Consider the following 12,991-nt stretch of genomic DNA (forward strand, 5'->3'; position numbering starts at 1 on the left):
AATAAATTAGACGAGTATTGCAAGGAGCACGACATCGCTTATCACAAGTCATCAAACTTAGAGGATCGTCACAAGGCAGATTTAACTTTGTTAAATATGGCGAAAGAACGAGCAGCTGCCTTGGATGCAAGTCCAGGTGAAAAAAAAAAACTGGTTCTGGTCTAAAGAAATGTAGCAACAAGTGTTCTCAAAAAGATACAACTGGAAAAGGATTAAAAAATAAGTTTAAAAGCGTTATTACCAAAACGAAAAAACAAATCAAAAAATTAAAACCAAAATGCAAAAAAGCAGCGATAGAATTAGCTATGGCTGCTGCCAGAGAATTAGCTGATAGTTCATCCATCAAACTTCCTCGAGTCATTCCTATACCACGAACAGGTGGAGTGCTACCTTTAATTCCTATATTTGCGGGATTATCTGCTGCTGGAGCTCTAGCAGTGGCTTAAGGTGCAGCTGGCATTGCTAAAACCATAAATGAATTCAAGATGGCTAAAAAACTGTTAGCTGAGTCAAAGAGACATAATGAAAAAATGGAGGCTCTTTGCATAGGAAAAGGGCTACACCTTAAGCCACATAAAGATGGGTTTGGAATATTCATATCAAAAGAAAAAAACTAAGACTTCGGCTACCCAATCGCGCTTTAACTAACTTGGACATTTTAAAGTATGGAAATAGCATCCCATATTTTAGAGGTGTCTTTATGAGAGATGAGCTCCCTAAATACCCCTTCAAAAAAGAATGTGGTGTTATTAATTTAGATAGCTCTAAAAACTCTGGCTCTCATTGGGTAGCCTATGCAAAATACGACGATTACATTGAGTATTTTGATAGTTACGGAAATCTTAAGCCGCCAAAGGAATTTATAAAATATGTGGGTTCTAAAGTGAACTACAATTATGAAAATATACAACGTGACCATCCCTTTAATTGCGGGCATCTTTGTATACACTTCTTAAACAATTTTTGGTCAACAAAGCAATAAAATAAACGGGATCTTTCATAACAGTCCAGTATATAAGCATGTCTACTACGGTTACCATCTCTGGAAATACATCAGAACTGGTCTCGTATTTTCAACCACCTCTTCATTTATCTGATCAATACGAGTGCGGTTTACTATACTTTTCAGTATTGAATTCAAGACCAGATATTCCGATTAAAACTAGCACTCTGTCTGTGATCAAAATTGAATGTGATCTTGTGTACGGTTCATACTGCAACGGATTACCAACACATTTTATTCATGAATTTGTATCAGATACTTCGCTAAGTCATGATTATATAGAGATACCACAAAACGTTATTTACTTTCCAGTGAACAAAAATATAATTTCATCCATATCTGTTAAGATTGTTGATCAATTTGGTCACTGTATTAACTTCAAAGAAGAATATATTCAGTTACGTCTGCACTTAAGAAAATCAAAATGATAGTATATTATAAAAACACTGGAATGAAAATAAATAGGTTTATTTCTTCTGCGACCGCTAAGGTGCAAGGACGTAATACAAAAATTAAGAAACTGACTAAAGCAAATAAAGACTTTCTTAAAGCCCTTGGGTTTAAAGTATGAATATGCTACAGATAACTGAATTACCGCATTTCGACAGTTCGATTGAAAGTTATGAAATCCATACATACAATCCCTACAATAACAGCTTTAGAGAAAACGATGAAATCAGAATCCCCATACATCAGCAAGACATATACGTGCTACCATCAGCCAGTTCAATTTACATCGAAGGACAGACAAGGCTGTTCGGTAAAGATGGGAATCCGATCAAGAAAACTGTTACGTTCACTAATAACCCTGTTATGTCTTTGTTTCAAGACATCAGATACGAAATGAATGGTATCGAAATAGACCGTATTAAAAATTCGGGAATTACGTCAACAATAAAATCATACATTTCATTAAATGAAGCAGAAAATAAAGTTGCGGCTTTATGGGGTTGGAAATTAGCAGGATTTCAAAGTGATGGACATTTTAGTGCTGTGATACCATTGAATAAGGTTTTAGGGTTTGCAGAAGATTACAATAAAATTGTGATAAATTGTAAACATGAACTTATTTTGAGTAGAAGTAACTCTAACTTAAATAGTGTTATCCTTACTGATGATGTTGTTAATTTTCAAATAGATATACAAAGAGTTCAGTGGAGGGTGCCACATATAAAAGTGTCAGATCGAGAACGACTAACGCTTTTAAAACATTTAGAAAGAGATAGACCTATTCAGATGGCTTTTAGAAATTGGGATTTATATGAGTATCCCTTGCTACCTAAAACTACAAAGCATTCTTGGTCAGTTAAAACAGCTTCACAATTGGAAAAGCCTAGATATGTTATATTTTGCTTGCAAACTAATAGGAGAAATAATAGGACTAAAGACAGTTCACTATTCGATCATTGTGAAGTGACCAACGTAACACTCTTTTTGAATTCGCAATATTATCCCTACGAACCTTTGAGTTTAAAGTTTTCTGAGAACAAGTACAGTATATTATATGATATGTATGTGAAATTTCGTCAGTCGTACTACAACAGTCCTGTAGACCCATTGCTAGATCTAACAGATTTTAAAGAAAAGGCCCCCCTTTTCATCTTGGATTGCTCAAGACAAAACGATAGTTTAAAAACCGGTCCAGTGGACGTGCGGTTAGAAGTGGAATGTTCCACACCAATACCAGATAAAACAACTGCGTATTGTTTAATTATAAACGATCGACTTGTGGAATACAAACCTCTCAGCAACATAGTGCGCAGGTTATCATGATTGCTGTTGTTGATATTCAGGGATTTAGAACAGAAGCAAATGAATTTATATTAAAAGAAATCGCTATCTTGTGTAACAAAAAATTACAAGTGTTTTTAGTTAAGCCGCCATTTCCATTTAAAAATTTAACGGACTCTGAAAAGAAGACAGTTCTTTGGATTCAACGTAACAAAAAGATATATTGGAGTGAAGGATTTGTACCTTATTCCTATTACCAGACTTTGGTTTTCGATATATTAAGAGATAAATGTGTTTATGTTAAAGGTTCAGAAAAAGTTTTATGGTTAAAGCATATTTTAGAAAATAGTAATAGTAATATATTTAATTTAGAAGATAAGGGTTGTTCTAGTTTAGTACATTTATATGATCAATATAAACATTCTGAAGATTTGTATAATTGTATTTATCATAACTCTGTATGTGCTTTAAAAAATATATTGTGTTTAAATAAATGGTGCCATGATAATAAATTTTTTATGCAATAAAAAAAACTTGTTTCATTTTTTTATAATATGTTTACTATCTCTCCCAATCCTATACAATCACGTTTATAAATTGCTTGCAGCATTAAAGCAGTGTCATTCTTCGTTTATAATTATTAGCATCAAGAACTAGTACTAAATAAATAAAATATGTTTCAAACTGAATATAAACCTCGATATGATATGTATAATACATACAAAATACGTGAATTATCCTTTAATTATTATTGGGGGACGAGTAACTCAAGGAAAAGATTAGTGATGGAAATGGCTGATGCGGGATTCTTTTATTACGGAAATAATCCATATGATAAAGCAGCATGTTTTTCATGCGGAGGTGTTATAGAAGATTGGGAAATTTATGATGATCCTTGGATGCAGCATGCTATAAATTTTCCACAGTGTTTTTATTTGAACGCTGTGAAAGGGGGAGAATATGTCAATAAGTGTCAAAACATCGTAAATAATTGTGTTAGGGAGAAATCTTTCATGTTGCAATGAAAACTATATATGGAAGAGCATCTAATGAATGATGTCATACAATACATGTCTCATTATTGTAAACAAAGTGCATGAAGCAATTCGCTATTTTGTTACATATTCGACGACACGTTTGGCTTAATGGTTAAGACCCCCGGTCACAACTGAGTGCAATATAACACGTTCTTTATCCATCTAAACCGAGTGTCGTGGGTTCGATTCCCACACGAACAAGAGTTGATATTTGTTCGGGTGTGGATTTTGTAATTGTTTCTCGATACTGTTAATTTAAATAAAGATATCGTAAAAATAAGACCCAACGTATTTCATTAAACACCTGCTAAATATTAAGCTCCAGAAACAGATAAGATCAGAATTACACACACACACACACACCCTCACACACACCAGATATCAGATCAGGTTAGATTGATTGATAGGTAGTCTAGTAGGTATAATTCATGTGTGGAATTGGGGTTCCTGGATTTTTTTGATCCAGGAACCCCAATTCTACACTACTGATTAGTACTCTAATTAAGCTTAAACCTACTTTTGATAACGAGAAAAACGAAATTGTATTTTAGGCATATTGCCGTCCGCGCGGCCAACTAAAATCGACTCTAACATATTATTGAACCTACTTTCTAGTAATTTTTTGTCTTTTTTCGCTGTAACAAATTAAAGACTAATTTTCTATACACATTAGCCTCTATTAATTTGGTACCTACGGTGATATACTTACCTACTCATAACCTGAAAACTTAACATTGCATAACTTTTTGTTTATCTACGTTTTGACCTTTTTTATTTTTGTAACAAATTTAACAAATTAAGACCTTTCTTTTGATGTATCATTCGTCTATCTGCATTGTATAGTTTCTGAGTAATCACGGGCGATGACTACGGCAAGTGGCGGTTCTAGCGGCCAACTGTTCTTTGTCATAGCGTCTTGGTTTTTTTTGTAACAAATTCAGGAAAAGAGGAGTGAAAAGTAACAAATTACTACTAATTCCTGGCAAAGTTTCATCAAAAATTATGAGGTGGCCGCGCGGTCGAAATGGACACAACTACCGTATAGGCCAAAATCACCAAAATGGCAGACCAATCGCACACCAATCAAATGTCAATCGAATACGATTGGTCTTTTATTAGTAGCAGAATGCCCGATATGGTTAAAACTGCTATTGCGATCATATTGCGATTCGATTTTGACATTATTCACTTAGAGAATCGGGCCCCTGGTCTTACCTGGAAGGGTTGCGAGAGGAACCGCTGTATCTTGCGAGCTCGGGCCACCGTCAGCTTGTCGTCCTCTGACAACTCGTCCATGCCCAGGATAGCGATAATGTCTTGGAGCGACTTGTAGTCCTGGATGGAAGAAGTTGAAAAATCATTTATGTATAAAATCCTGTTTATATGTAAGTTCTAAAAGAAAAAGAATACAGCTTATGAAAGCACGTTTGCGCACATTTTCGAGAAAGAAACAGAAATTTCGTATTTCAATTTTTAGGTCCTATAAAGTAAATCCAGCGCGGGTGGGTGAAAGTGAAAGTCTTTATTCAGACTCTCGGAAAAAATGTGATAATCCATATTTCTTCTAGAGCACTTTGGGCAACAATCCAAATAATTCAATCCCTTACTGTGATCACAGTTTTATTTGAAGGTGAATTAACTTTCTATGTATTCTTGACAAATAACAAAAAAATTAAGATATTCCGTCAATCTATCATACCAAAACATCTTTTCATCTGAGCTGCAGAGACTCGCTTAACGTGACCTAATGTCAAACTGTTCTAAATCCCGGAAGATGTCTTACTTGCAAAATCTTCTGCACGCCTCTAGCAACTCCATAGTGCTCTGTTCCAATAATATTCGGGTCCATGACTCTGGACGTTGAGTCCAGCGGGTCCACTGCGGGATACACGCCGAGCTCGGCGATGGCTCGAGACAGCACGGTGGTCGCGTCCAAGTGGGCGAACGTTGTGGCCGGAGCGGGGTCTGTGAGATCATCTGCTGGCACGTATACTGCCTGGAAGAAGGAAATAAACAGTTTTTGAAGGGGAAGTGGCTTTAGAATTTTATATAAAAAAAAGGTTTAATATTATGGAACTGATTAGGAAATATGTTTTTGCAAGATATTTTGTAGTGAAAACTTGTCTTGAGCTTCAAGCTGAGGTCTAGCAGATATGAAAATGTTGAAGAGTGGACTGATAATGGTTAAATACACGAAAGATGATTTTGAGGAGAACAATCCGAATTCTAAAACACAAAAAAGGGAAACATAAAACTTTTCACTACATTGGCAAAAGAGACAGCGACTTGGTGAAGTTTGTATTGTTATTTTATTTTCTTCATGTTTAGGGTCAAAAGAAAATCTGATTCGTAATATTCTTCGTATTAAAGTTTATTTATATTAAACTTGCACAATATATGACGGCGGACATAACTCTTTAGGCGTTCTCTGCCGTCTACCTTAGGCCTCATTTACGGAGACGCGGTGCGTCTGGCGTCGCGTGTGGCGAGGCGTCTCGCGGCGCGTTGGACGTTTTTTTTGTTTACGGTGGGGCGGCGCGGGAAGCGGCACGCATCATCGCACGCGTAAACACAAACTTATAGCAATATACGACTATGTTCATAGAGAAGCGAGACGGGAAGCGTGGCGGTACCCGCCGCGGCGCCCGCGGCGAGTCCTCTAGCGTGTAGCAAAGCACGCGGCGGGCATCGCGGCGGCGCACGCTCGCTTCAATCAAATCTAAATAAATAAGACTGACAGAAGATTCCGCCTCGGACATAGGCTCATCGAGAATTGCTGCTGCGTGCGCCGCCGCGGTAAACGCCGCGTGGGACGCGTCGGTGCCATCCGCGGACTCGGCCGCAAAAAACGCCCTAATTCAAACAAACGCGTCTAAAATCGCTTCTACGTAAACGCACTCCTACAACGCCATATATTTGAATTCAGTGCGGGCCGTGCCGCTCAACGCAACGCGCGACGCCCCGCGTCTCCGTAAATGAGGCTTTAGGGTGGTGAAAAAGAAGAAGTGGTAGGTGCAACACAGTTAGAGATTTAATGCTTATCTATCTCACCTGCACACTGGTGATGGAGCCAGTCTTGGTGGTGGTGATCCTCTCCTGCATGGTGCCCATGTCCGTCGCCAGGGTCGGCTGGTAGCCCACGGCGGACGGGATGCGCCCTAGCAACGCTGATACCTACACACATTTTTATTCATATCATATCAAATGATAAAATGAAATCGAAATGGGAAAATATAAAATGATCCTGATGGGCACAGCCAGATAGTTAGAAGAGATTTTAATGATAATTATGATGTTTATAAATATAAATGTGTATACACGTTTTTATTAGGTCGACCGGTATGTAACTATTTATAATGGAGTCTACGAATTTAAATAACTTTTTCAAAGCAGCCCGGAATCTGGAAGTTGGTGTGGCAGGCGTGGCCGAATTCTCCCTTGGACGCCATTAGAATAGATAGCAGGACCAGAAGTAGGTATAAATATCCACGATTAAGTCCCTATTGTACCTATAGAACTCTATATATCTATAAGATCCGTACCTCAGAGCCAGCCTGCGTAAACCGGAAGATATTATCAATGAACAGCAACACATCCTGTCCCTCCTTGTCTCGGAAGTGCTCGGCCACGGTGAGGCCGGTGAGCGCCACGCGGGCTCGGGCGCCCGGGGGCTCGTTCATTTGCCCGTATACTAATGCCACCTAAAGAGAAATGGAGGAAGATGTTAGATAACATTGTAAATAATGTTAGCACAAATTAGAATCTCCCTAGTGAGATTGTAAGCGTGCATCTACACGGAGCTTGTAGCTGGAGCAAGTTAACAAGCGCACGTGACAAGACTGACAAGTGACAAGAGCACGCGGGTGGGTATCTGGCTTTGGTACAGGCGCGAGTCGCTGGACCCGCACATTTTTATAATGCACGTAACCTGCGCATGTGCCTCGACTTGCGCAAACCATTTGCACCGCGTAGATTCACCCCTAAGTCAACGTATGCAGATTTCACCAACATTTTTCGCGCACAAATGTTCGCTATAAAAAATTTACGCATCAACGCGAGCCCTGCTAGCATGCTTGCGCATAAAAGTTTCAATTTTTCGGAAATTTTAGAAATACTCGCACGCAATTACTAGACTAGACCAGAAAAAAACATTCTATACGTACCTACCCAGTGTAACTTATGTGTGCATTAGTGCCGTACAGAGTCGCGCACTGGTGGAACCACGCCTTTAAATATAACGCACAATTTTCCGCCATATTTTAATTCTTCAAGTTAGCTAAAACGTTGCAAATGATTATTTACCTGAAATTATGGTTACGACATATGCATTACCTTAGAAGTCTTATAATCATCGGTGATGACGCCTCCTACTTTCATCTCGTGGTACAGATCATTGCCCTCTCGCGTGCGCTCTCCTACGCCCGCGAACACCTGAAAAATCACCAAAAAAGCATGATGAAGAACTGTTGATTAATAGGGTATCCTATACTCTATCCCACTGACATTTTACGAGCGCTGACGCTTCTCAGACGCGACGTCAAGGAAAGAAATGGTAGGGGGGCGTGTTTCTTTTTTGTCCGTTTTGGGGGCTGTCTTTTGTGAATTTTGAGGTATTTTTCTTTTTTGCTAATCCAATTACTGTAGATATGGTAAGATACTCACAGAGAATCCACCGTGGGCCTTAGCAACGTTGTTAATAAGTTCCATGATCAGCACAGTCTTGCCGACGCCAGCGCCGCCGAATAAGCCGATCTTACCGCCTGAGTTACAAAGAAAACTAAGTTTGCCAATAACTTTGCCAATATTTTACAATGAGCTGGAGATAGCAATTACTGCGGGAGGCGATGTAGGTATATTGATAACTAGACGATTTTCCGCGGTTTTATCCGCATCCTGTGGAATCTACTGTCCGTAGTAGGATAAAATATAACCTATGTTACTCGGGGAGAATGAAGCTTTATAACAGTGAAAGAATTTTCAAATCGATTAAGTTTTGAAGACTTTAGGGTACAAACAAACAAACAAAAAATATTTTTTTATATTAAGAACCTAGAGAATTTTGACTAGGAAAAACGAAACAAGAAACTATCTATCTAACTATCACTTCATATACCGTGACTTTTTAGTCGTCTTACAACGGCAGCCCACTTCATGTATCCAATGTCTAGTAAACGTTCATATAAAAAAAAATATAAATGAGATTTGAATAATTTAAAAATAAAAATTAATTAATTGTTATGATGCATGACGTAGATTATAAGAACAACCTGTTGTGAGCGCTGCCCGAATCTTGTAGCAATGGAGCGCGGCGCGTTGGGAAGGTACTGTAGAGATGTAGTAGTTAGTTAGATACTCTTTGGTGTTTTATATTTTATACCTGGCTGGACAATAATGTAAATAGATTCGAATTGAAATAGAATAAGTTTTGATATTGAAGTGTGTCACTTCACCCCCGAGTCAGAAAATAAACCAAAGTTAAAGTTCCTTTTAATGTTTTAATTGAATATCCTGAAGATCCCCGGTTCCTAGCGCACCACGCGCTACAATTTGGTGGAGGCGCCGACGCCAAAGCCCCAAGTATTTTTCAGGTCACGCTAAAAAGTCGCTTGGTGACATTTCGAAGTCGGGAAGAAGAAAAGCCTGGATGAAGTATTCCTGGGCATTGTAATAAGTTCTAATGAGATATTGGAACACGCATGAAAGCAGCTAAGTGAAATTTTAATTAATTTAGTGTGTGAAAGATGTCCCAGGACATAGTTGTTTTCTGGCGTCAATGACGTTTCTTTTGAAGATTTCCTTTTCCAATTTCGCATCATTGCTGCAATTAATAAATGGAAGGAAAAGGATCTAGCACTGTTACTAGGTGCATATTTACAAGGCCCTGCTCTGACGTTTTTCAAATATATTTACGTAGAGGGCATTGAGTATAAGACGCTATGCGATAAACAGGGCAGAGTTCCCAGATAATATAAATTATGTAGAAAAATTCTACAACGCTCGACAGGAGCAAGAAGAAGAATTACTGTCATTCTATTACCGTCTGTGTGGGTTACAGACCAAAGCAGACATTGAAGACGATAACATTTTTATTAAAGTGTACTTAGAAGGGCTTATTTTTAAATATAAAGCCGCATTAGGCTCACAGCTCTTTGCATCAAAATATGAGCTGCGTGATACACTTTTTCAAATGAGAGATTTATTTGGAAAAGTACAGAGAAATATTATGAATTTGCCAATCATTCCGCAGAGGAGTGATGATAAGAAATACCCTGAGAAATATGAAAATTCTCCATGTACACCTTTTAATGCACAAAATATTTTTAGCGTAAAGAAAGAAGCAACGCCTCGCAAAGATGAGGAGATGGAACAGCATGAGAAGGAGCTGCACGTAGAGCAGCATGCGGAGCAGCCTGTGGAACTGCTGGCGATTGGATCGGAAGTAGAGTATAAGTCTGGTGAGACCGGTCCATTTATTAATGTTCTGATTGCTCAACAGGAGTTCAGGGCGTTAGTGGACACAGGAGCTTCGATTTCTTGTGTATCTGAGGAGTTTGCAACAAAACTCAACATTCAAAGCATCAAAGAGAGCACGAAGCATTCTGCTACTACAGTCTCTGGAGCTGATTTAAACATTTTAGGAGAAGCATCGTTACATTTTTTGATAAATTCGTGTTTTTTCAGCCACAAATTTCTAATTATCAAAAACATTAATCAAAATTTAATTCTTGGTAGAGATTTTCTTTGTAAAAATAATTGTTTGATAGATTTTTCCAAAAATCATTTAATTTTGAAAACGAGGTTTATTGTCAAGTTTATTAATACTGGCATTTTAGAAAATGATAGGTCAGAGTCAAATATAATGACAGACAATCACCATAGTGACAAAAATAATGTCAAAATAACAGATATTGACAATAACGGAAATAAAATTAATTATAATAATAATTCTCGAAATGTAATGAATGTAAATAATGTTCGGAATAAAGTTTCGCGAAAAGGAAGCAAACGGTATGTTCCGAAGCATAAAAAGAATTATAATTTAGCATCTTCAGAGATAGTGCAACGTAGGCAAACAAGGTCGAAGGACTACAAGAAATCAAAAATTAGAAAACATAATAACGATAATCGTTATTGTCCTACAGAGGGGAGGATAGACACGCAGTATAAAAAACGAATACAGCTGCGTAATATTAACAATAACTTAGAATTTCTAAATAAACAAAATGTAAATAAATTTAAATATAGGAAACGTTGTGATTGATTTATAGTTTTTCTAATGCATATTTTATAATTACATGTTACCTGGAACGAGTTGTACGAGCATTGCCAGTGAAGGGATAAGAAGGTGAGCTACTCTATCTTCGTGCGAAGATGATGTCCACGGCAGAGTTACTTCATCTTCAGCACGAAGGAAGATGAAGATAACCAATGTGGTCAAGCCTGTGTTATTTTTATAAGTTTTTTTTTTTACATTGCTCTGTAAATCTGATCCCAAAATTATTATCTGATTTGGTTTTGAAAAAAAAAATATATTTGGATGGTGAATTGAGGTTGAGATCAACTTCGCAATAAGGGGCATAGCCTCGCGAAGAGTGTTTGCTTGACACAATGGTTTCTGCCGAAGATTTATGATCCCTATATTTGATTTATTTATTATTTAATATTCCAAAATTGTAAAAAATAATTATTGGGTAAGATGTTTAATTACACGATAGGTGAGAAACTTTGATAACGGTGACTTATCCCTTCATCTGACACGTTAGCGTCCGGCGAAGTTATAAGTTGTCAATACAGAGTTTTTCTTCGCTTGAAAGGTAATCCCTTCAGGACGGGTGTTCACTTTGAATATCCTTTGCTATTAGAGGCACGTTTCGGGGCTTTTTGCGTGGTTTTGCCACGAAAAAGTTCACGATAACCTGTGTTCTCGAAGTGCAATTTGGCACAGATTAAATAACTCACAAACAGGTTATTGTAAACTATCCCGTTGTGAGGGACGTGTTTTTAATTTCCACGCATAGGTCAGTTTTCGGATAGGTTCAGGCAGGTAACATTTATATGATTGTCCGCCTAAAGCTGCGCTTTTGAGATAAAGTTCAACTTTATCCTAAGGGCGTAGCTGATGTAGAGATGTAGTAGTTAGTTAGATACTCTTTGGTGTTTTATATTTTATACCTCGCTGGACAATAATGTAAATAGATTCGAATTGAAATAGAATAAGTTTTGATATTGAAGTGTGTCACTTCACCCCCGAGTCAGAAAATAAACCAAAGTTAAAGTTCCTTTTAATGTTTTAATTGAATATCCTGAAGATCCCCGGTTCCTAGCGCGCCACGCGCTACAGTACCTACTTTCTACCGTTTGATACGTAAACATTTTTTTTTTCAGTATTTTTCTTTGCACCTATCATCTTAATTAAGTAAGGCTATAAAATTAATAATCGTGTCTAGTGGTATTTTATGTCGGATAGATTCGAGTGGACCACCTTTGTAAGACGACTAAAAATCACGGTGTATATAACGACTTGAACTGTGAATAACGAAATTCTATAGTTATTTAGAAGCCTCTCCATTTTGGTCCAGTTAGGTAGACTGATCAGACTAGAATGATTCATGGAGAGATCACACTAAGTCCCTGCATACCTTCACCACTTTCCTCCTTACCTTTGACATAGGGAGCGAGCAGGTCCACGACCTTGATGCCAGTGACGAGGATCTCCTGCTCCACAGACATTTCCACGAAGGGAGGCGCGTCGGCGTGTATGGCTGCGTACTCATCTGTCTCTATTGGGCCACGCTCATCTGTGGAAGACATGAGTGGTTCATATATTCCGTTATTCCGTACTAGCTGTTTCCCGCGTTACGGGCAACTTATACCAAAATATAACCTATTTTACTCAGGGAAAGTCTAGCTTTCCAACAGTGGAAATCATTGCCAATCGATTCCGTAATTTTGAAGATATAGATACTCCATATGAATTGTACAAGTTGGTGATTGATACACCCGTGCATCGGAGAGCATGTTAATGTCGATCCTGCGCCTGCCCTCTCTCCGGTCGTGTCGGATTTCCGTCCCTTCGAGCTATGAGATTGAATGAATAGTGAGTGCACCTGTGTCTAAACAAATGCATGTATACTAGATAGATATAATACTTCCTGCACAGCTGTCTCCCTAACGCGAAGAATCGCCTTAAGATATTAATCGGCCCGGATGCCGGTAATAG

General features: G+C 38.0%; 1 protein-coding gene across 3 annotated transcripts in view; it reads right to left on the reverse strand.

Moving 5' to 3' along the window:
- LOC124644041 (ATP synthase subunit beta, mitochondrial-like) overlaps positions 1 to 12,991 on the reverse strand; it is a 44,471-nt gene that overhangs the window by 21,485 nt on the left and 9,995 nt on the right. For all 3 annotated transcript variants that reach the window (XM_047183225.1, XM_047183224.1, XM_047183223.1), the window contains 7 exons: positions 12,432 to 12,569; positions 8,434 to 8,531; positions 8,104 to 8,202; positions 7,314 to 7,472; positions 6,823 to 6,945; positions 5,555 to 5,767; positions 4,987 to 5,106 (listed from right to left, as the gene is read on the reverse strand). In XM_047183225.1, coding sequence (XP_047039181.1) covers positions 4,987 to 5,106; positions 5,555 to 5,767; positions 6,823 to 6,945; positions 7,314 to 7,472; positions 8,104 to 8,202; positions 8,434 to 8,531; positions 12,432 to 12,569 — 950 coding nt within the window. The remainder of the gene's footprint in view (positions 1 to 4,986; positions 5,107 to 5,554; positions 5,768 to 6,822; positions 6,946 to 7,313; positions 7,473 to 8,103; positions 8,203 to 8,433; positions 8,532 to 12,431; positions 12,570 to 12,991) is intronic.

The sequence above is a fragment of the Helicoverpa zea genome, chromosome 29, assembly GCF_022581195.2.
Source record: "Helicoverpa zea isolate HzStark_Cry1AcR chromosome 29, ilHelZeax1.1, whole genome shotgun sequence".
Classification (NCBI taxonomy): domain Eukaryota; kingdom Metazoa; phylum Arthropoda; class Insecta; order Lepidoptera; family Noctuidae; genus Helicoverpa; species Helicoverpa zea.